Here is a 25,561-nt window from a genome sequence, read left to right as displayed (position 1 = left end):
TTTTTTTTTGCACAAGCGGAACTAACTGCACTAACAAATAACATAAAACCAGTACGAAGCATGCATTCAATCGATCCGGCAAATAGCTCGAACGGTAAATCGATTCCATCCACACGACAACTTGCGCGTTGATCAAATCCAGATTCGAACGACGGCGCTCTAGCCAACGCGCAATGCATCAGCGGCCAAAAAAAACGGGAAGGAAAAAAACAATAACCTTGGCAAGCGCACTTGGCAAGCGCGCTCACACAAGGTCAAGCATTCGCCAATAACTGCTGGGAAAACGAAGGAGGTGGGGAAGGTCGTCACTGAAATCGCGTATGATCTGGTAGAACGGATAAAGAAGACAGCAGATAAGCGATATCACTCCCACCACCATCATATGAACAGCTGGTGTGATCGCAACTACCGACCAGGAAGGAGTAAGGGGGAGGGCAAGATTGTTTTTTCTAGCCATCCATAAAATTTATTTTTTTGTGGCTGCTATCCGATACAACAACCCTGGGAAATCCGCCACAATTTTTGCCATAAAACCCGTCAAAAAAAATTCGCTTGGTCGAGTAACCTCTTAAACCGGACGTCGTGTGGACGTCGTGTGGATGTCCACCCGACTTCCACACGACGTCCGAAATCTTCAATTTTGCGGCTAGGGTGTGATCGCCGACCAGGAAGGAGTAAGGGGGAGGGCAAGATTGTTTTTTTCTAGCCCCATAAAATTTATTTTTTATGGCTGCTATGCGATACAACAACCCTGGGAAATCCGCCACAATTTTTGCCATAAAACCCGTCAAAAAAAATTCGCTTGGTCGAGTAACCTCTTAAACCGGACGTCGTGTGGACGTCGTGTGGACGTCCACCCGACTTCCACACGACGTCCGAAATCTTCAATTTTGCGGCTAGGGTAGGGTGGATTTATTTAACGCCCTATGGTATGCAATCCGATGACTGCTGGAAATACGGCTTTTTGGCCACTAGGTGTCGCTATACTGGAGCCCACTTGATGAGCAAAATTGAGCAACATTGTGCTCAAGTTAGCGGTTCCTGCTTCAGTGTTAGGACTTTGAACACACGTAAAACATTATAATATCTGAAAAAATCTACAATGATGTACCGAAACGAATCCGAAATCCTTGGAAAAAAATGCGAAACATCTCAGCACCATTTACACAATGCGTTTTATTTTTTTCTGATGTATTAGAAAATCAAATATTGCATCTTAAACACTAAACACTTGTAAATTTCAGTATAATCGCTACATTTGTTTGCGTACAATCTTCATTTCACTTTTCTGTACAATCTTATTTAATTTATATGTTTTGTTTATTTGTTCATATTTGTGATATTCCAGTACGATTCGTAGCTTCTAAAAAAAGTACTATTTTTGACAAAAACACACGATAATTGGGCATACACGTACATGGTATAAATAATGAGGATATATTTCGCTTGACTGTCATCACTCAATGATTTGCCAGTATGGTTACAATTACTGCTGCTCATTACACACAACTCTTCGCGTCTTTGGCGTCCACCTTCACGTTCGATGCCATTACCGGCTGGTCAAGAATTTCAACACAAACAAACAATCAGCACGCGTATCTGCACGCAATGGGTTTTGAGTAGATGTTCTCTATTGTTATAGATGCTACCATCCGATTGTAAGCTGACAAGACTACTAATTCCTATCCATAGGTATTTGTAGGTTCTCCAAAACAACACCCCGTGTCACTCAGTTCATCTGTTATCAAAAACAAAACACCGTCATCTGATCGAAAACTATTCTGTTAGGAGTAAAATAACTCACATGGTATTCTCATAGTTGGTTGGAAAGGGCTCGCCCTCACCATTATCTTCGTCTGCAATCCTTTCCTTCTAGTCGTTTGGGACTCTCCGCTAGCAGTTTCTCCGATATCAAGAAACTTTGCTTGAGTACCTTCATAACGGGAGACGAACTTTCCACCCTTAGAAAAAAAACCAGGGAGTCTTTACTGTTTGCGCTAGAAGTTACAAAATATCTCGATACAGAAACAAGCTTCTGTCTTGAGATCGAAGATGATATTGAGTAGCATTTGCGTTCTTTTAGAAGTTGTATCAATTCAAGTATCCTGTAGAAATGATCAAACGGTGAATCGAGTATATTCTTACGATACTTTTTTTTCTTATGTTTTTCTGTTCTTCTTTGTTTTTGTTTAGTAAGTGTTACTTTAACGTTTCTTTACACACACGCAGTCTCCGGTATTCGGAATATAAAATCGTTTGCCTAGCTACGAGAAATTTTAATAAATAATAAAAATGCCAAAGCCAGGAAGTTGGTGCTGGCCACGGACTGCTCTCTTCGAACGGCCCGCCCGTCCGCCTCAAACGCACTCGCCCTCCATCTCATCCTGGCAGTCTTCCTGTTCGAACTCGTCGTCAGCGGTCGCTTCCTGGTACTGCTGGTACTCCGATACCAGATCGTTCATGTTGCTCTCCGCCTCGGTGAACTCCATCTCGTCCATACCCTCGCCCGTGTACCAGTGCAAGAACGCCTTGCGACGGAACATAGCGGAGAACTGCTCCGAGATGCGCTTGAACAGCTCCTGGATGGCGGTGGTGTTACCAATGAACGTGGACGACATTTTAAGGCCCTTCGGCGGAATATCACAGACAGCAGTCTTGACGTTGTTCGGGATCCACTCGACGAAGTAGCTGCTGTTCTTGTTCTGAACCGCCAGCATCTGCTCGTCGACCTCCTTCATGGACATGCGTCCACGGAACACGGCAGCGACCGTTAGGTAGCGGCCATGGCGTGGATCGCAAGCCGCCATCATGTTCTTGGCATCGAACATCTGTTGGGTCAGCTCCGGCACGGTGAGCGCACGGTACTGCTGGGAGCCACGGGACGTCAGTGGAGCGAAACCGGGCATGAAGAAGTGAAGACGCGGGAACGGCACCATGTTGACGGCCAGCTTGCGCAGATCGGCATTCAGCTGTCCCGGGAATCGCAGACAGGTGGTCACACCGGACATCGTCAGCGAAACGAGATGGTTCAGATCGCCGTAGCTCGGATTGGGCACCTTCAGCGTACGGAAACAGATATCGTACAGGGCCTCGTTATCGATACAGTACGTCTCGTCCGTGTTCTCCACCAGCTGATGGATCGAGAGGGTAGCATTGTACGGCTCAACCACCGTGTCCGACACTTTCGGTGACGGTACAACCGAGTAGGTGTTCATGATACGATCCGGATACTCTTCGCGGATTTTCGAGATCAGCAGCGTGCCCATACCCGAACCGGTACCACCTCCCAGTGAGTGCGTCAGTTGGAATCCCTGAGAGAAAGGGCATGCGGATCAGTAAAACAATGTTTGTGCTAGTCTATTATGTACTACTCACCTGCAGACAGTCGCAGTTCTCGCACTCCTTGCGCACCACATCCAACACGGCATCGACCAGCTCAGCACCCTCGGTGTAGTGTCCCTTGGCCCAGTTGTTGCCGGCACCAGACTGTCCGAAGACGAAGTTATCCGGACGGAACAGCTTACCGTACGATCCGGAACGGACTGCCTCCATGGTACCCGGCTCCAGATCGAGTAGAATGGCACGCGGCACATACTTGCCACCGGATGCCCGCGACACTGCTGCAAAGAGCCAATGCAAACGAAAAGTACGTGGCGAATTATAAGATATGCTGACTATGAGTTTCAAAGGTATGCCATCATTGAATCAACGCATAACAGCCATCGACAAACAGGTGACTCACATCCAACACCACTTCCGATGCACAACACGGAACCGCTAACCGATGCAATTCCGGGCACGTTTCGATTGCCATTCTGTTGAGCCCTAGCTGCCGACATTCTAATTAGTATTATTGTTTCGAACTGCAATCCGGACTGGACCGGAAACGATTAATACTAGTGAAGCGCTGATAGTTCACGTTCGCTAGCTGTTGAACAGTTTACGGTTTATGGTTGCGAGAATTTTGCTTTACATCCATTTCAGCAGTCATATTCTGCACTAGACAGAACCAAACGGTGGTACCCTAGCGGCGTCTGAGTTGATCGATATGAAGAATGACGGAGAAAAAATCATACTGAAGGAGGGGAAATAATCAATACGAGAAATCTGCTCATCAGCAAGAAACTTAAAGTCATTTTCATGGTATCGTGTATAAGAGAGAAATAAGTGTTGAGCACCTGAGGAGACTGTTTGCTGATTGTTGAAAGCTGCCTGTATTACTGAACCCGTTTAACTTACCCGATGCTTCGTTATAGTACACGCTAACACGCTCGAGCTGAAGATCGGATTCGCCATTGTAGACACCGGAGGCATCAATGCCATGCTCCTCGGAGATGATTTCCCAAAACTGGTAAAGAAGAAATGAATTTTTTATTGTTACTATTATGCACAGATCCATGTTTTCTTAAGACATTTTATGTCACAGCACCATTAAAGATGGAAGAAGTTAAAACACGGGTAAAAATAGTTCTATTTCCCTTACGATCATGATTTTAACTCCAAGTATATGTTTGAAAGACATCATCAGTAACTCAACATCTTAATTATAGCTCAAGATTCATGAATACTAAATTAGACACTAGTTTATTTCATTAAAGCGTATCAAATCAAACCATATGTGCTGCACCGAGTCCCACATATCACCGAGTCCCACAGGCCGGCATATGACAGTTAGTTATACAGTTACTTTCTGAGAAAATTACGTCAGAATTGTGTCATTTCTGCCGCCCTTCCCATCGGATATTGGATTTTAAGGAATACTGTGCTCGTCAATCGTTAAAGCGTAAACTTACTCTATTAACCAAACTGGATCCAAATGAATAGGGTGTTGGTTTTAATTTCTCATGCACTCTCCACACTCCAACCCTCTTGCTATGCTCGAATTCATTTCAATTGAACCGCGGTGACAGCGAAGAAATATTGACCATCATTCATCGTGCTGGAAAAAGGGGAACCACAATTCACAGTTTTGGTCTCTCCCCCATCTCCATCCAAAATGGAATTCTGTAGGTCGCGGATGCAGTTTCCCATATGGGAAATATTTACGATCACCAACCCATTCAAACAAACACTTGAGGCCATCGTGTTGGACGCGGTAGCAATCCATCTAATCCGCGTAAGCCATAATCGGTGTTCCATCTCACACCCCGGGGATGGGATGCGGTGTACGTACCACCCGACGACTCCAGGGCGCTTGTTAACATTTTCATAAAAATAAAAATTAGATTTAACGATTGCTTTCGGTACTTCTGTGGCTCATTTGTGGCTTCCGTTTGCGCGCGCTGGTAGGCATACCGCGCACGCAATGTCCCACTAGAAAACCATTAAGTGGGGAGGGCTTTAAAAATAAAATGGATCCCGATGAACTGTGTGCGGGATCTCGCATTTGGGTCTACCGTTTTGAAAGTTATAAATAAATCAGGGCTAGGAAGAGACTGCACCGAGCGACTGCAGCATGCTTTTTGTCATCGCCCAACGTTGACAGTGATCGTCAATTAGTTAGCGTGGCGGGAGACACAACAAAGCGAAAGGAAATCCGATTCTACCACCTCCACGTGGTGAGGCTTTTCATGACTTACTGGGATACATCAATGTAAGTCCAAAGACTGGCGCACAGTTTGACAGTTTCCTCTCACCGATCACCGGCCCATGGCATAGGTCGTCCCAGCGCCCAATTTCGCTGTTCACAGTCTGATTGCGATAAAGTCACAGTCCCATGGACGATTACACAACTGTCCCTTGAGGTGTGAGATGTGAAAGATACGCCGAAAATCTCATTTCAACTCAGGTTGACACTGACGGTGAATGCGGAAACGTAGCAGCAGCAGCAACAGCATATTGCTCGCGAAAGCGCACCATAAATCTAATGCTCTGCTACCGAAATCCGGTCTTAAAGTAGACTTTCCCGGAAACGAGCACGTACTCTAAAATGGATTTGGAAGACAACATCCAAAAATAAATTTTCCAATGATGGTTACTTTTTAGCTTTAAAATCCACACACAGGAACCAAAAAATGAACGACTTCAACCCTTCGGCTAGTAACATGGGAACACGGGACACTCGAGACACTTTTTAGGTGTCAGAAGATTACTTCTCCTGTGGGTGGTTGTTATGGTTATAAGAATGAACGAAGAATGGGTTTGTGCAGGCTCTGCGCCGACACTTTGAAATACGGGAGGATCTAATTAAAAACGAATGCTACATTCTCACGCTACATTCATTAGACGCTTCCTGTCAAAAGTTTGAGCTTGATCAGACCTTGATCACAGTTTTTCTTAGATACAAAGCAGCACCTATACAAGTTATGATAATATTTTTCTTTAATTATTATCAATTGAAGGAATATTTGTATGTCAGCTTTTGGTACCAAAGGGTACTAAAATTTTTGCGATTTTATGTTCTCCTAAATATTATGAACTGTTCAAGAACTTGCGGCCATGACAAAATACCATGCAATAAAACTAGAATTACCAAAAGCACATCGGAGACATTGCTCCGTAATGACAGCGTTCAAATCACTGATCCATATCACCAACAATAAACACTGAAGCTTATGGAACTTTTCAGTCATAAAACAATTATTCAACTCTGTATTATTCCACGAGAAACGAAATGTGGTAGAAAATTTACTCTAAAAACTCTTCCACTTCTCGTCTCATTCTTACCCGCCCAGCAGACCAAAGATGTACGAATCATCAAACCTGCAGCCTAACAAAGCATGACAAAATAATTTACTGTTCCATGTATGATTGTTTCACGCAGCCCAACATAACTGAATCCCCAAAATACCGTTCCGCTTGCCGAAATCGCTTGGCCCCAACCACCTCAAAAACGTTCCACCCGTTTCGGCAGTGAAAGAGCTTAGTTAGTCAGAATGAAGTTCGCCTGTGTTGTGTGTCACCCGGGAATTGTTTTGTACCGCGCAATCGCAGACAATATTTTGCGTCACTATTTTCTATTGATCGGATTGGTTCACTATTTACTGCCGCATAAATTGGCCACTAGAGGTACTTCCAGACTGGTACTCATTCATTCAATCGCTACATAACTGTCACTTCCGATGACGAAGAAGGTCACGCAGCAGTTTTCATTGAGCCGTTGTGCCATTCCCTGTTTAAGCGAGTTCGTAACTATGTCAACTCATCGATTTACATAGGAACAATGGGGGAAAGACATTTTCCTCGATCATTCATGGGGAGTGACTGGTTGCGTACACATTTACAAACAATCAGTGATACACGTTTCGTTCCCCGTGAGTAATTAGAATTCCTTCGTTAGATTTGTTTTACGTGACGCTCGGTTACATTCTTTCCAATAGCGAAACGTTCTCAATTTAGTGTCCCTATTATTTGATGCATTCAAAGTTTCGTGGACAAGTCGGACAACGCTAGTTGATAATATGTTCTCTATACTTTACAAGTTGCATGGTAAAAATGAGGCAATTTTTGTTTCTCTCTCTCAGATCCCCTTTTCTAGTATTAGCGATTTCTACTACGCAGTCGTGATGTCACGATGGTAGCGAATTATATTTGTTTATTGTACCTAGCAATTAAGGCTCGTTCGTTCTCAAAACGATCCCCCAACGCCCGGTGTCAGCATAGGGCAACAACCGTTCAGATACTTCCGGCACAGAATACTCACGCGTTCCGCTGAGTTGTCAGTGAGATTTGGTAGCCCAATTTCAGGGTCGTTTGCTTTTCGTCGTCGTTGTTATTTAGGTTGGCGTTCAGCCCACCATGAGCATGGGAAGTTTTCGGGATTGTCATGAGATTCTAATCAAAGATCTACGGCATGTCTCACGATAGACTTTCGTGCAATTTTGTGTTGCTTTTGTGAGCGCGTGTGTGTGTGTGTATGTCTGTGTGTAGATAACTATTCCCGCAATAAGATTGCTGTTGGCTTGTTTGATACGCTAGCACACCATGTAGAACGAGCATTTCGATGTCTCTTTCTCCACCTCCTGCACAGCGGATACGCTCAGCATCGTATCGGTGGCACCACAGTACGGGTCATCGCCCACAGTTTGACCGCCGAACGGGATGCTGCTGGCAGCAGCACCGATTTATCTTTCACACATCTTCACAGCATCGCCCATGACAGGGCGTTCAGGTTTGGTTACACCTATTTTCAGCACAACGTCTGCGTTCTGTGGCTGTCAACTCGAAGTCACACGCGCCATATCCGTACCCTTCCGAAAGTTGAGTGCGTAATTCTTTAGCTCCAAAAACTTCTCCCGCACCGAAAATGCTTTGCCCAAACTGCATACCAAGCCTGTACGGACGGTGGTGGTGTTCTGGTGACGGTTCTATGTTTGCCTTCCCGAACATGATGAAGAACGCCATTCACTGCATCTTGTATGCAGTCGACGTAGCTGCAGCTTATTAGTATTTTTAGACCACAGCATAATTTATGACCTGTGACGACGGGCGTGCGCTCGTATGCGGTTTTCCGAAACCAACGCGAAGATCCAAACGTCGCCAGCCAAGTGATGCCCTCCGTCCCTTCCTCAAATGATCGATGCGATAAGCGAGAAAGTTATTACCGATGCAGACGCACCGCAACGCGGAAATATCAAAGCGAGCTCGCTGGCTCGTTAAATGCCGGTGCAAGACTAACGATGTTTAGTCAGCGCATTTATGGGTCGGACTGTTCTCTTCTGGCCGATCGTAATGGGCGAAAATTCTGTGAATTGAATTATGAGACGCGTTTATGACTATGTAGGGAAAATTTACCGGTTCGCCTAATATGATTTATGCCATGTAAATGAGCGATCTATTTTGTAAAACAACGTCCTGTTCGATATGTTTCGAGCATGAATCTTGCCTATCGCAGTGATGGAGGTTAATCACGACGGAATTCATACACAGCAGTTTAAATCATATCAAGAATATTTCTTCAAACACCCTCGTTCTTCTTCTATATCTTTCGCATGGGGGTAAGGGTCATTTTTTCCAAATAAGTTAATTTACGCAATCTTACACCATCCTTTCCGCAAGAGCTCTGTGTACTGAAACAGACATTAAACATGCACAACCAATTTGCTATTCCCAACCAAATGAAACGGAAGCCACATGTTCGGAACATGCAAACGACCTAAACAGGAGTTATGATCGTAACCGATCGGATGTATGTGAACTCTCTGCCAGGTTCAACGTGCATTGGCCATGTTCACACTGCATCGGGCTGAATCCATATAACTGCAACAATGTTGCGCTGACAGTATGTTACAATCATGTTTGTATAGTTTTTTGTCCTTCTATACACATATACTTCAATCCAGCATCGGTGCTATATCGTTCGAAAACGGTCTGTTCTTATATATTTCAGTACAAATAACACGGAACACGGAGGAATACGAGACGTCAAATTTGTATACGCATTTATGACAGCAAAAGCGTTCTCAGACATAATGGTAATGAAGGTTCTCGCTTCCCTTGCGCCGTCATTCTTTCGAGCATTTTCAGGAACATTTGCACTTTCGCTGGTACCATGTCACGGTCGGACGGTCTTTCAGTTCGTTTTCTGTTCTCGAACGAATTCTTTCATCGAAACCATGAAGCTGTGGTGCTGCTCTCTATGTGCCGGATATATGATACGTCTGGATTCGGTGGAGATCTCCGTTGTCGTCTATTATTGTCTGGCGTCGTTCTCACACATTTCCTTCTCGCCCGTTCCACATCCAAGCCATCATAAAGACATCATGAATGGAATGAAACTGGCAATCGCTTGAATTCCGATTTCGCGCAAGAATTTAATGTCGTCGCCAGGCAGCCGAGCTAAACGAGCTCGATTGAGGAATGCAACAGTCGCGAGAGGAATCGCTCGCAAACAATTATTATTGTTATGAGTGGTAGCTACTACCCCCTCCCCGGCCTGGTCGATACAGCTCTTTTTGCGGTCAACGTGCGCAGACGCACACAATTAGTCAAAGCACGATCGTTAATATGTGTCGTGTCGGTATGATTAATACAAATGTTCCCGCTACAGCTGCTTGGTTCTATGGGATGAGATTAGTCATCAAATTGCAGAAACAATTGCATGAAGTGTTAAGCTTTATTTGCATCAGTTGAAAAATATGAAAGATCAAATAAGTTGCAATGCATCTTACACAAACTGAACAATCATCTCTATCTTTCAAAGGTAACGATCAAATTAACATCGCATCTATGTTTTTCTTCCTCGCATTACTAGTGAGCGAATTAACACTCTTATCACCACCCACAGTAGCCCATCTTCCTTTGATGAAGCCATCACAACGCGCGTTCCAAATGATCGTCCATTAAATATCGTAAAACAGCTCTAAATAAAAGCACACACGTCGAAGAAAAACACAGCTGATCGGGCAAAATGGACATCGTTAAACCACAATTACCATCATCCGGCCATAACACGGTGGCCCAAAAACGATTTACACACGAATAAAAAACACACAGCGGTGCAAAAAGTGGAGCCGGCAATCGACCAAATTGCACCAAAAATGGCTAATCACAATCAGTGGCATCTCAACTTGGATGATGAGCCGTTGGCCGTGTTCCAAAAGATGACAACAGAACATTTTCATAAACCTACATAAACGATGTTCAACGCTCACCTCTCCTCTCCGATCAAACGAACGCAGTATGCTACATCAATCTGCGAAGCTTGTGTATTTGTGCTTCTTTCCTGATCTCGTAAGTCTGCAGACGAGGAAGCATAAGTGAAACAAAAAGAAGCATGTGTCTTAATAACCCCCTTTCATTACTGCCTACCAATACGGATCCCACTGCGAGGAAAGCCAGCAGGAAGCTAACACCATGTCAGCAAAAAACCGCTTTAGTTAAACTGTGCATGGACTAAAACGATCATGTTTTTTGGCTCGTACTTCAACCCTTGGGACGTGTCGTATGATTGCTCTTTTTCTCTCTCAGCAACAACACGACAACCGTTACAATTAGCGTAATAAGTGTCATTTAAATCAGTTTAACGTCTAAAGAAAAAGCGGTCTGCTCAAGCATCAGCTGGGTATTGTTTATTTGTTTATTTTTTTAAACGAAAATGAATCTAGCATAGGACTTTGTGTCACAAATTCGGTATAAATTTCCTCGAAAAGAAAGATCATATCATTCTTTTACTGTAGGCTCTATTGACATCGTTATAGTTTCAAGCGCGCAGCATTATTTGTTACTCATAAATTTGTGTTTACATCGCTTAAACAACCGGACGCTTAAACGGCAAGAGAGCTCGTACCTAACATAGGAAAGGAAATAAATCGTTGAAACTAAATTGGAGCAGTTTTCTCAAAAACTCAAGCGATTTTTAATGCAGTGAAATAAGCTTCGTCTTACAATCGACTTTCATTTCTTTCCTCTATTTCCGGCGTGTTGGCTCAAGTGGTGGAATTGATTGTCAAATGGTTGTCTCGTTAGAGTAGTTTGTTTTCTCATCTAGTTGTTCGTGACATCTACAGTTTTCTTATTTACTACAAATGCTTGCAGCAACATTTGATTTAACTTTCGAGTCATTATCAAACTTTCCACTGAAGTCAAAAGAAAAACAATAACATGTAAACAATTACATTCTTTTTGTTTTCGACTCAGTAATTTCCACAATCGATCAAGTATAATGGTAGTAAGTTTTAATAGCGCGATACTTATCACAATGAAAGTATAATGACTTTTATTCAATTAAACATTTTAAAATTCACCCCATCTCAGATTCTGAATTGCATGACACGTAACGTCGTTAAAATGATGATTTTATGCGTACGTTTTACACCTCATAAATATTGCCCAGTCAGTGGGTTTAAACCGTATCCGAATGAGAATGCAAATCGGTGTAGCATTTTTAGAGGCAATATCATAATTAGCACCGTAATCGGAGCTTTTCATCGACCCGAATGTGGATATTTGATACCGGTAGAAACTTTGCAGAAGAAAAGTGAATCGTTAAAGGTGCCATTCACTTAATTAATATACAATTTTGGGCAACCCAACACAACGACAATGTGATTTCGGTTCATTCATATGGTCATTTTATATCATTTCTCTTCTCTTTATTGGACTATATTTTGCTTTGCTATCTTTACGAATGGATCGTTGCGAGGTGCTGTGTCACTGTCATTTATGCGTTAAAATAATAATCTAACAAAAAGGGGGTACATTTCTTCGCCAGAAAAAGAGTCAGTGTAAAAAGATCACATAACGGATCTTATCGGGGATCATCGTTTTCACTGTGGCATCATATTGCTCACTTGTAGATTAACCTCAATCATGCTACACTGCATGTGTCGCACAGACGTACCACAAACCCTTACAGTTTCTCAGGTATTCGTCAATTTTCGACACTTTTGCCCATTTCAGTTCTACCACCGAATCGATTGAATCGATCAACATTCCATTCCCGTCGAACGTACGAATGGTATACGACGGCTGTGGCCACCTTCCAATCGCACCCTGTATTTTCTTCCGTTAGTTTGTGCCGGTGGCCCACGAAGACCCCGGGACCCTTTCGTTGTAATTATGGCTGCACGGTGTAATGGTGTAACCCAAATTCACCGCGGTGATTACACCGCAACCACACCCACCCGGGCAATTAGTTCAGTAATTAATGGATTTTCCAGCACCTGCAGCCCGCACTGCGCCGGCACATGAGCCGGATCGTCCGGATTGGAGAAGATGAGGGTGCTGGTGAAAATCGGTTCCACGTTCGCATGTTTGCGTTAATCATGTTGGTTTTATTTCCACACGTTCGATACGCTCGATGGAAAAGCTTACTAGATGCTTAGCTACCGTAGCGGTGACGATCGGCTGAGATCGCGGATGTAAGCCGGCAATCGGAAGCGGCGACGAAAAATCCCATCTCCAATCAAATCTCCCACGAGCAACGAGACATCTTCAACGCTTGTTTGTAACACCAACTGTGCCATTATTATGGTACAAAAAAAAGGTAACAAACCATCCTAATTCCAGCCAGTTTTCTATTTCTATTTGTTTGGTATAATTTATCTGACGCTTTCTTGCGTCGCAAATGAAAGCTTGTCCGAAATCGAGGATTGAGAATTGGCAATGTCGGTAATGCGGTTAGTCTGACCCAAAGGCTTTTTCTTTGGCAAATAATCATAGAACGAAACGAACAAACGTTTGGCAGCTTTACGTACAACGACTTTTTCGCCAGCAGTTCGTTCCTATTTGGCATTTGTTTTCCGTTCTGTTCGCAGCTCGTGTTGAGCTGGGTAGATACAGCACAATTTCCTCAATCCAAATCTCGGTCGTACTGCGAACAACGCCAGCAAAATCGTGCAAAATTTGGTTTGCCGCTAACTGACCTGCTTTTAGCTTTTCTGAACATGTAGACCTGAGTTTTGAGATGAAAGAAGCAAACTGGTAACGTAATGGCTGTGAATGCTGTGAGCTATTTTTCCATAAAACTCTATTCTGTAAATCCGCGAGACGATGTATGATATAGAACGATGTAGAAATATTATGTTTACATAAGTCACACAAAATTGTTAGTTTCACCAGTTGTTTAAATGGGAACGTAACAATTAATTTTGTTTTTGATTCCGACTCTGAAAAAAGCAACTCCATCATTAATTTCCCACTCTGTGTGGTTTACCCAAGCATAGACTTTCTTCGGGAGGCATTTTCCAGCGCACAGTGGTAACATTACCAACAATTAAGTTAACCTGAATGGAACAATGACTAGCCAGTGCCCCAGGACAACGGTACCTGCTGTTAAGAGACGGGAATCAATCAATTATGCTAAGCATTTCCAAACAACATGCACTACAAAAATGATCGCAATATGATTCCGTTGCTGTGCCTTGTTCGCAATGCTTTGCTTGAGGTTTTTTTTTGTTCTAAACTATAAGCTGTCCCCGGGCTAAAGATTCTCCCGCATGATCTTGTGGTCTTGAACAGCTATGTTTGCGGTGAAGCTATTGTTTTCAGATCGTATTTTGTTAAAATAAAACAGTCATGAAACATTTTTCTATGGATCTGAATTACGAAAAACTAGCTTATCATTAACTAAAACTATCAACACGTCCACCATCTTCCAACTTCTATTTGATCGTCCAGAGTAGAAACATTTGATTCATTACTCGATCTATCAATCACTAGGAACAAGCACAGCGATGCCATAAACTAACTTTCCAATTTGCAACCTCCATTCGAATAGCTTCCATCTGTCACAACAAGTGGCCCCGTTTTTCCTGATTTTCCAATTTCCCGTGTAGTAACGTTACCTCTACTAACGAAGGCAGGCAATCCGACAGTCCGGTGCGGTACCGGGTCTCGAAATCACGAAACGACAATTAACTACTACTTCCATTTCGGCCCCAAAACCGCGATAAAGAGGATCGCAAAATGAAGTTTCGCAGATCCGCTTAGCCTACCGGTGTGCGAAAATGGTTGGCCAGAAGACAATCTGCTTGCTTCTGGCAGACGGAATCAATTTATAATTTATTTTGCTTCTTCTTTTTGCACAGCGGGAATGCTCAATTCGTAATGATTTCTCTTTGGTGGATTGGTTTGTACTGTATTGTTTTTATTTCTATTTCAAATAGCGTGAGTCTTCAATTTCGATATCGATTGATTGGTTTTCGATGTTCCGTTTGCCAGTTTCAAAACGAACCCAAATCAGTTTATTTGTGCAAGGCTCAAAATGGATTAAACAATGTATTTTATCTTAACATTTGGATAGTTTGCTTATAAAATCATATCACAAACTAATATAACTTCTACTTTGTTTCATATAAGAGATTATAAAACTGTAACCAGAAATTACTCAAAGTACTCTACGTTGAAAGTTGTACAAATCGTGAGAAACCTAGTCTCCGGAAGCAACCTTTCTTCTTTACACGTGCAACACATCCGGCGTTGATCGTTGGATATTAGCGATTCGCTTTCACGAACGACAGGGTTTCTTCACCCAACAACATCCTTCACCCCGCCAACTAATGTCAGTTGTCCAGTGACCTCAAAAATTGGGCCGCTAGATAAAAATTTGCTTTGGCACTACAAACCTTCAAAAAAAAATAATAAATAAATAAAAAAAAAAACAACGTGGAAAGCGAGCTGTCCGCGAAACAATCCACCGAAGAGAAAGATCAATCGTCAGTGACGTTTGTGTTGAGTCGTTATGACAGGTGCAGCTTACCTGGATCAGGTAGAAAGATCGAAAATCCCATGATAGGCAAAGATGAAAGAAAAAATTTGACTCAGCTCCGCTCATCCGCTTCAACCGCCAGATGTATCGGTTGTGGTTTCGGTGTTGCAGAAATCTTAATCAGTCATGCTTAACCCTCTAGCAGCTTGCGCTTAAACCAACTCAGGCCCAAGCCCCCCTTGCTTCCTAAATGCTTCAGCAAACAGAGTCGTTTTGATTTGAAAAGGAAATGCCGACTGTTATAGTTCTTCGTGGTTACTTCCACTACCACCACCATTACCAGCGTGCTGATTAATGCTGGTAGATAAATTTTTCGCATTTTCATCAGCATGCTCAGCCGGCCAGAGTCTTCAAAGATTTCTGTAGTCTTTGCTTACTGCAGGAGAAAAAAGGGAAGGGGATTGCAAAAAGACTACGTGGACTCGTTTGTCACGGTCCACGGCTGGTGTGTGGCTCACGTAGGATGATTCATTTGAAGAGTCACATTTTGCTACACTCTTTTGGTTGTTGCCAGTTTGTTCTAGGCATTGGTAAGGAAAAGTGTCCCTCGGAAAGTAACGAGTACGATATAATCTCGTCAAGCACGGCGAGAATTGTTGGCATTAGTATGCGTTAAGCGGGATTAATGCAACGCCAAGTGAATTATGTTGCCGTCTCTTTGGTAGTCGTAATCAGCTCGGTTAGTTAGCGCGATCTTCACGCAGTAGAGTGCAGTGAAGAAATAGCGATGGGAAATAATTGTGAAGAAAATTACCGACACTCTTGTTTTATGGCATTGTTAATAAAAAAACGGCAACAAATTAGAGGGCGGGCGCCAACGCAATGAATCGTTATTAGGAACGACAAAGCACGTTGCAGATTTAACGTAGTTACAATGTATAGCACTATATTTTACGCTCACATTTATGCTGATCTTTGCAAAACTTTTTCCTGCTACTATATTGATATTTTTCCATCTAATGATGCTATTTTTAATGTGTAAATTTCATTGCCTGATTTCATTGTCAGGTGTGACAAGATCACTTTTCGAATTCCTTCCTTCCATTTTTTTTCTCCATTCTGTAGGATTATTCAGCTTACCTGCAATTAAAAAAACAAAAGAAAAACAAATCAATAAAAGTTTCACATAATTATACACAGGATTGGCAATAATTCTTTGAACGCATTTGTTTAGACTTGTCACAAACATCATTTATGAGAACATCCAGAGTTCAAGAAACAATCGATTCCACAAATCAAAAACACGTACGGAATTTAAACACGTCCTGGGTCATATGTGTTTTTTTTTTTATACTCCAACATTGATGAGCCCGAGAATCAAGCATTTTGATTTAAATTGTTTAAGCTGGTTTTAGATTTCGCTACCCAAAGCAATCAAAAGCCGTGCAAAAGTACAACGACCTTCAAGTAAGAAAATGTTTCGCTTTTCATTAAATCGTAACACAATCTCATCTAGCGCTGTACCGCAACATTGGGCATGATCCTGAATTTGAGTCGATCAGCCTCGACGCGTTCACATCAATCTTGTGTTTGACCTCGATAATCATTGACTCCAATTGGATGTAGCGCTTTCGTGAGCCAAACAAACCACACTGATAAGAGCCATCTCGAAGGGTCCATTTGCTAGAGTAACAAAAGTACCTTGCCCGTCTCATCGTGACTACCTAGCAAATTTAAAGGCGCTTAATGGAGGGGAAAGTTTAATTAATTGTATCAAATTCAATTAACGTCGGCTAACGTGGGTCTGAAATGCCGCCGACCAGACTCTTCAAGAACAGAGAGCTTCCTTGCGGTCCTATTGCCCGTGGTGAGTCAGTTCAGTTCGAGGAGACGGCTGGCTTGCTGGCACTTTCCTTTCGTGCAATTAGCTCCATTTTAATCATTGCTGCAACTTTATCGTCGCGTGACAGCACTCACACGCATGCCGCTTTGTCCAGCGTGTGCCGGGGTAGCGGTGGAGATATTTTTAGTCTTCAAAGTATCTAAAAGCTGACATACGTTCTTCTCAAGTAATGTCACATAAATGCCATTTCGAGAATTTGCCAGCAGCCCTATGCCAAACACATGCTAACGAGAATTTCTTGGAGGAATAGACGGCATTTTTGAAGATACGTGTAGAGTACTGTACCGCCGGATCCACCACCTCTGGTGTCTATATTTAGGGCCTAAAACGAGAATGGGGGACTGTTTCGTGCAAATTTAGAAGCCTTTAATGCAAAGAGACTCGTTTCACACTCGAAGTATGAGGACCACACTGCTTGTTGGCAGGAAGAACCCGTTTTTGGCACACTATTAAACGTTCCCAACAGCCAAGTGTACATGCAAAACGGCTACTTTAAATACTTCTTCAGTTTGGTTTAGGCAGATCCCGGGAACGAACAAGTAGATGCTAACATGAACCACATTTGAACCACATTCGTGGTTACTTGATTTATTTATAAAACCACACACATTCCGAGATCCTTCATTGGGCCGTAGTCATTGTATCTAACACAATCAAAACGAGTACTGTTCGTCCAGGAACGTAATAATGTACTAACTGTGTTACAGATGTCACTCACAGAACAGATTCATGGGTTTGAATTTGCTTTTTATGGTTTTATGCAGCACCATCGAACTAAATACAGATTTTTTCTACTCCTCAAAATACAGATTTTTTCAATACACTCTATGACCGGCAATGACCGTTACTAACCACCAAAAGTAAGACTGTTGTTCAGCGTGAAAGTCACTCCATTTGTAATGGTATTCAAACAACCAATGCTTCTCCTGAACGACAATTGCATAACTAATTGTCTGTATAGCCGTACTACATCCAATTGCTGTATGGGAATAATAATGCGTAACACTATTGTTTGGCGTTACAGATGTTCTAAACTTGTGGTTGGTTAATACACAATAATAGTTATTCGTATTGTTCGATATTCGTGGTATTCGTGCCATGACATTGACACGAAAAGCTGTTTTCGATTGATTCAATGTAACCAGATCACACCGTGTATCGTCTAGCAACATTCGAATGGACACTTTTACTCGTTTGCATGTCTGCTGATTCTTCATTCATATCACGCATAATCAATGACAAGCATTGCAAAGAGCATCGAATCTTAAAGCGCCTTCACGATAATCTGCTGTCTCGGTTTCTTTGTACTAAATAAGCTTGCCATCGTGATCGTGTTTTAGCTTCATCTTCTTATGTTACGTGGCGTTAATCCATTCTTACCATCTGCGTGTTTAAAATAAAAAATAGCGAGAAACAACATTGCAAACTGACAACCGGGCATCAAACTTCCGTCTCAGAAGCCCCGAAAGAGTTCGTTCGTGACATTAGGCTGAACCTTTGCTGCGTATAATTAGGATCTAACGCTTTTCGCTCGTCTTCGGGTTATCCAGCGTATCACGTTTCGTTCTGTGCGTGTCATGTTTGGTTTTCGGTGCTTTCAGCTAGCTCGATTCTCGACAAATTACCTACATAGAAACACTCCAAAAGACGCTTTCAATGTGCAAAGAAAACCTACCAGTCAACGACCTCTGTCTGAATACTCAGTCACCTTGCGCAGGGACTTAAACAGCTTCGTTCCGTTTGCATCATCATTTGAATGCAGAAGTTGTCACAACCGATTGACTAACTTGCTTCCGTGGGAGAGAAAGTGAATGCATCGGACCAGAACCATACCGGTTGCACTAATTACCTTGGACAGACGCCACACGCAGCGAGGACGACAGACGCCAACGTTGAGCCACATCTCAACAGTAAGGTATCGCTACCCATCATCACATGTTGCATTAAGTTTTCCGGGTTGGTGCGGTCTTTCCAAAAATACCGCCATGGCCAGCGGAGTGCAGCTGAGTTCGTTGTACCAACAAAAATCAAATTAAATCTCGGTATTTGTAGCTAGCTGGACCACACTGGTACGAAGGCGCACTTGCCGGCAGTTGCGCCAGAGTAGAGTTAATTATCGATGTTAATTACTTGTTTAGACCGTGGATGATTGTTTTGTCTGCTAGAAAGGGACAAGCGATCTGGACTAAAACAAACTCAAACCGGTATGGAGGCTCAAATACACAAGCAAGTCACGCAAGTCAGGCGACCACCAGGAGTTCGGTTCTAGGAGCTGCTAGAATCTAAAATCTAGATCGTGAGCATTTCGGTGGCTTTTGCGATGAACATGATAATTATTCTATAGTGGTGCGAACTACTTCCAATTCTTTAGTTTTGTTCATTATAGATGGTTTGGTGAAGAGGTGTTAGAATGCACGTAATGCTGTGGCTTTAAAAGAACGGTTCTTTAAACGGTGGCTTTAAAAATCCATGTGTTATTAACTGTCCGTCAACTATCCAACATCCAACTAAAATTAATATCACCTATAAAGTGTTCAGCATTTGAAAATTTCAACAGTACATTGATTTTGAAACTGCAGTAGTAATGTCATACAAAACTACAAAAATAAGTTTCGATCAAAGAAACACTTCCAACAACGGATAATGTTTCGTTTCCAGATAAGGGCAGGATTTCGGATAAAATAGCTTTCTACGTTCCATATAACTACACCTATCTCGTTAGGTGCCGCTTAGGCCGATAAGAAACAGCTCACGAGGTAGTTTATCATACATTGGACACATTTTACAAGATCAGCTGCCTTCATGTTTATCAACGCCAGCTGAAAGAAGCAAACGTTAACAATAAACTCATCGTTCAATGTCCGTCAACAAGTAGACGGTTTTTCATGTTCAAAAGACTTTGAAAGCGATAAGACTTCTATTACACTATCTGATTGCCATTTCACTTACCCATCAATATGGACACCTCATTGGAGTACAACGAACTGTGCGCTATGCATCAGTGCGATCAAGAAAATCGTAAAGAAGCTGGCAGAGCTTCACAGCCTACCATATAATTGCGCCTTTTCCAATGATTCTATCGCATAAGATTAAGAACGAAGTCCATTGGTTAACCCAAGGAGTATCATTCCCTAGCGGTGGTCGTTTGTCTTGTATGGACGATAAATTGCAAAATCTTATTCACTGCCCAATGATTTCCCGATCAAAGGGCCGATTCTGAGCTAATCAGCTTGTTTTAATAGACTAATGGATCTTTGCGATCGGTGCTGCGATGCAGTGGACCATGGTGAAATACACCGACCGCATCCAACTTCAGCCACACCGCCAATAACTCATAACTGCAATTCGCCACGGCCAAGAACCGAGAATCATCGTGCGCTGAACCGGCTGTGCGGATGAGTTTGATTTAATTTTCCCGAAACGAACGAAAGGAAGGGAGAACAATTCAAGCTTCCGTGGAAGCTCAACATTGCAAATCGCGGTTAGCCTGGTGCCATGGTTTAATGATTCTCCAGATGCTTGCCAGACGCTTTGCCGGCCCCCCCCCCTCCCCCTTTGCCTCCTCCTTTGCCGGTGTAAGGTGCATTTATGGTGCCAAGAGTGGAAGAAAATGTGAAAACAACGATGAACCGCTGACGAATGAAACCGACTGGACCGTGTATGGCATGGAAGGCGCCATAAAACGATTCACTTGGCAAAACTTAACTTTGCCGCTCTTTTGTGTTACCATAAATCCCTCCCTTCCAAAAAACCTGTCCATTTTATGTGTATAGAACAGTTATCTAATGAAGGAGTTTGCCCTGCCTCTCTCATTGTGTCTCTATCTCTAGGTTCTGACAACGATTGAATTCATAGTACCGTTAAAGGGTTCGTGAGAGATATCTTTTAATTAATCGACAAAAGATTGATCAGTGATTATGAATCGATTAGACTCACACATTCGCTAACTCATTTTAAACGATCATTAATTGATCATTCGTGATGGTGTTATCATTGGGGCACTGATTAAAACTCCACATAAATCTTGTGCAGGTTAGAGTCATTCCTATGCTCATATACGGAAATACCAGCTTGACAACTTTTTGACAAGTCTCACCTTTGCTAGTGACAAGGCCGCCTCACCTTTGCTAGAGTAAGCTGCAAATAAATAATGTTAAACGGTTTGTAGGTTTGTGTGCAGTTTTGTCGAAACAAAACTATATTCAAGCAAGCACTGAGGCGTACGATCTTCGCTCGTCTTGCATTGCTCTCTATGAAGCTATGTATTTACATTTCAACGAAGTATTCCAAACCTGATTTTATCATCCACGGGACAGAAAACGATTTAAACTGGTACCTAGCCTTGACCACAGCTCCGTAAGCATTAGATACCATACTGAGAGAAGGTGTTTTTGCACACCAACAATTCGCAACTCGCAAACACGTTTATGGATAAGTTACCAGCAGGTGTACATCATGATACGGTTAGCCACACTCGTCACAGATGTCTCAGTATTTATGTAATCAGAACAAACGTTACCATCGCTCGCAGGCACCCTTGCTTCCTTATACAGACAATGATTGGGCTCCGAACAGTGTATGACTCTGCCACCTTCATTACGAAGGTACGTTAAAATACCATTTCAATTTGTCTCCACCGAAATCGAACGCGTTAAAGTCCAAGAGACTCACCTTACTCACAAGTAACTTGATCAAGCTGGAAGCTGAAATAGAATCGTTCAAAGATAATCTTTGGTCTATCTAACTTTTACCATGAAGATTTTAATATTGGGGATATGTTCGAGTGAAAGCCACTCCACTTCGGGGTCGTGACCCGGGTCAACGGTGAAGGTTGATCGAAGGAAAGCATATCCCCTCCCGAAAGGTATGCAAGGGCACCGTGAAGGGTTTCATTATCGTAAAAACTTTCACGTAGAAAAGCAAAGTCATCTTACAGCTTCCCGAAATTTATTACCTTTACGTGCGGAGGTTTAATTAATGTTGTTTTGACACCCAACTAATCAAGGTGTAGCTGAACGTGCTGTAGGTACTATGTGCGTATGCACCTTATACAGCGAGAGTCATCATCCATTCACTCGACACAAAGGTTATCGTGTGATCCATATGCACAACTGCTGCTCAGTTACAATCAGATCACGATCACGCTAGGTCTGCTAGAGTTTTGGTGAAAGGGAATTTATTTCATTTTTTTTTTTAGATTTACTTTCTGGGTGAAAAAAACTCGACCAAAAACGTGTCATCACACCAAGCTGGTTTTAAAAAAAAGCTTTTGAATCAACACGCAATAAAGGTACGAAAAAATATAGAGACATCAACAAAAATGACACTCTAAACAGTGGAAGGGTCAAGGCTGGAAAGGGTCGATGTTTTTTTGTACATTTTCTAGAAATTCCATACCTCAAACAAAAAACAAAGCAACAACAAAAAAGCTTGCTGAATGAGATTTGGTGGAAACCCTTCCCAAGCATTTCTGTCATTTTGTTTGTCTCGGCACGTATGTGCGCATACGAGGTCATATTATCATTTGATTTGGCTTTTGGGTTTTTTGCACTAATGCTCTCTCATTTGTTGAAGTGAGTATTTTCGCTTGCGTGAGGTGGTGCCCTGCTAAGATATAACTAGTAACTTTTTTCGTTCACCTAGCACGTCCACTGCTTGTCATTGTTTTAATACCTTCAGATGCTGATATTCGTCTAGTTCAGGGGTCTCCAAACTACGGCCCGCGGGCCGCATGCGGCCCTCAATAGCATTTAATGCGGCCCGCGATGACTGGGTGAAGGTTAAATTAAATAGCTTTCTTTTCTGACTAACCAATCAAATTTTATTTTTTTAATTCTGGAAGACGAAAATCAAGATTCAATAAAAGAAAGCTCCAATAATTTTATGTATTTTGCTAGTATTTTCTTATTAAAACAAGATTTGAACTTCCACCCATTCTAAAGGTAGCGTCAAAATGGTCCTCAACAAAGTTGATTGTGAAGCAATGCGGCCCGCGAACTGAAAAGTTTGGAGACCCCTGATCTAGTTTATCAGCGCACGTTCAGACTTGTCAATGTTCGTGTGAAAGAACAATTTAAGCTTCTGATTAGCCGAAAGCATTACTCATGTGCGTTTAACGTCATTCCGTGATTTCTGCATCGCAGCTGATAAGTTCGTTTGTCGAAAGTGTTACGTTGCAGTACACGTATGATTTAAACTAATTCCCCGACAACTCATCGTTGATTATTGTTCAAGAGTGTATTACTCAGGAGAGAAGTAATTATAATTGTCAAGAAGGGCACAATAAAACGCTCCAGATTATTTTCAAATTGCAGATGAGTCACTTTGGACGTTCTGACGTTCATAGGAGATGCTGTGACGGCGGTGTGTTTGTGTATCTTTAAATGTGTTTAAAACGTGTAATCGGACACCAGACAAAAGTCTCACACAGTCCCAACATCTGGCGGGCATACTGGCTCTGTCGCGGAATGTAACGATATGGACCTATGCTTTGTTCCAGCATTTTCTGGGAGAGGTTGTTATTGAGTTCTCGCATAATCTTAAGATAAATATGCTACACTGCTGAACCATTGAGCAAAAGGCAAAGAAACAAAGGGGACCAACGCGAAGACGGCTGATAAAGCTATTTTCTGCTCGTAGAACGGGTAGCGTACTAATGCGAACTGTAAGCCAAACACCAACCTCCACAAGATATCAGCTGGAAGACCCCACTGCAAGAGTTCGTTACACTGCAGAGCTCGTACGTTGTGGCTTTACCAACATTCTCGGCACGCTGATTCGCAAATCTCTGCATGCGGAACGGCTTCCATGCGATTTCATTCGAACGTCCAAAAAAGAAACTGAAGAACGTTGCGGCCTAGCCCACCGGCCAGTCAGTCATGCTGAACAAATTCCGTTAATTAGAATGGGTACGCCAATCGGGCGTTGCGCCTAGGTGAAAGAACTAGACCATCCCAACCAGCAGTAGCAGGAGGGCCTGTGAGTGAGTGTGTTGATGCTCCCGCTGCAAAGCACAGGGTAAAACATCGCGAAACACTCAGACACGCTGATTACTTCGTCCAGCCCCGAGGTCGACGCCGGATGTGGTCGCAGTCTGGACGTTGGAAACAAAGAGAATCTGCAGATTGTACGATCTTGTTCGCCCGCAATCACATCAGCCATATGCCGGGAGCGTTTTGTAGGCAGCATGAAAAAAATAAATTTTCCGGTTGCTTCAGGGCAGGCACTTACAGGCAACTGTTTCCGAACACCATCACCATTGCCCGAGATAGCGCAATTGGAATTTAATAGTCCAATGCAAAACTCAAGTTTTTGGTCTTATCTCTGAAACATGAAGAGAAACAAAAAGAACACCATGTTCCAGAAGCATTTACTTCGATGCAAGTGGTGCACACAAGGGAATGGTACGTTCCACGGAACTGATTGGAATCTTCCATAGGCAGGCAACTTCTATTGTTGATAGTATGCTTATAACACTTCTTAAGCATGTTGAATGCACTAGCCATTATCATTATCAAATATTATCACTCATGAAGCCCTCTGTATGTTAGAGGATGGTATAATATTAATAAAACATTTACAAATGCTTTATTAGATTTGTCTTTCCGGATTGCTTACCTTGGCTCCAATCTGGTTACCGCACTGACCGGCCTGCAGGTGCACGATTTCTCTCATGTTGACAGAGTGTTTTTTGCGATAAACGGTCTTAAAATTGGTAGCGCAAATGCACTTTTCAAGAACTGGCACGATCACTTTCCACTCGAAATCGAACGCACGGTAAAACACTGAGATGTATGATCCTCTTGAATGAAGGTTAGCGCACACGTGCACGGAAATGTTCACGAGACTGCAAGTGTAGAAAGGCGGCAAAGCTTGTAGCGCTGCTTGCACGATCCGACCACGAGCTAGGTTCGACGCAAACTGAACCAACCGTTCCACAGCGACCGACGATCGAACCTCGAACCGGGCGCACGAATAACTAAGCGTCAGATAAGCGCTAGACCGAACAGTGCACGATGGTCTCTTTATACCGAGCGTTAGAGCACGCAAAAACGATCGTATAGCGACGACGGAGCTCGGCTGAGATGTGCTTACCGGAAGTGGTGCGTTGCGCGAGCGATGCTGGTCGCTTCGTTTCACACGTCTGGAGAGAAACAATGTACGCTTTTCACCGGCAAACCTGACAGCCCGTTCGTTGCAACGTGCACACCACAACTGGCCGGAATGTGGGGTTTGAAGGGAAATTTTATCATCGTCCGAGAGGCCGCTAGCTGACGGTAAAGATCGAGCGACACGCGAACGCCGGCGTGGCAGTGTGCGTGTGATCTGTGGGGAAAATTGTAACCGGCACGGTTAAGGGTGCAGAACTGCTAAGAAGCAAACCCCAGTGGACTGAGGTGCGTGTGTGTTGAATGCCGGTGCAGGGCTTTACAACGCAATCGGGGAGATTTATTTTATTATACTATGATTGTAGGGATTTGGTCAAGTTTAATTTTATGGAAAAATATCATTTTAAACAGTATTGAGTGGTGCTGAATTAGAAAAATTACATAAAGTTATAATACACACAA

The 25,561-nt window shown here is 42.8% G+C and overlaps 1 protein-coding gene across 1 annotated transcript; it reads right to left on the bottom strand.

The window, feature by feature from the left end:
* Window positions 1–1,414: 1,414 nt before the first annotated feature.
* LOC121599320 (tubulin beta-3 chain) lies at window positions 1,415–25,213 on the bottom strand. Its single transcript, XM_041927035.1, has 4 exons — window positions 24,609–25,213; window positions 4,240–4,348; window positions 3,376–3,620; window positions 1,415–3,311 (listed from the first exon to the last, which is right to left on the bottom strand). Exons 1-4 carry the CDS (start codon window positions 24,663–24,665, stop codon window positions 2,358–2,360), a joined length of 1,365 nt encoding a protein of 454 aa, XP_041782969.1. The 5' UTR covers window positions 24,666–25,213; the 3' UTR covers window positions 1,415–2,357.
* Between the last annotated feature and the right edge of the window lie 348 nt (window positions 25,214–25,561).

This window comes from Anopheles merus, chromosome 3L (genome assembly GCF_017562075.2).
Source record: "Anopheles merus strain MAF chromosome 3L, AmerM5.1, whole genome shotgun sequence".
Classification (NCBI taxonomy): Eukaryota; Metazoa; Arthropoda; class Insecta; order Diptera; family Culicidae; genus Anopheles; species Anopheles merus.
The sequence above is the reverse complement of the archived record's forward strand: the minus strand, read 5'-3'. Positions and strand labels throughout refer to the sequence as shown.

Excerpts from the sequence above, each read along its gene's own strand:
- LOC121599320 (XM_041927035.1), bottom strand. The coding sequence starts at position 24,665 with ATGAGAGAAATCGTGCACCTGCAGGCCGGTCAGTGCGGTAACCAGATT. Across the intron at positions 4,349-24,608 it reads GTAACCAGATTGGAGCCAAG|TTTTGGGAAATCATCTCCGA; the intron begins GTAAGCAATCCG and ends CTTCTTTACCAG. Across the intron at positions 3,312-3,375 it reads AGAACTGCGACTGTCTGCAG|GGATTCCAACTGACGCACTC; the intron begins GTGAGTAGTACA and ends CCTTTCTCTCAG.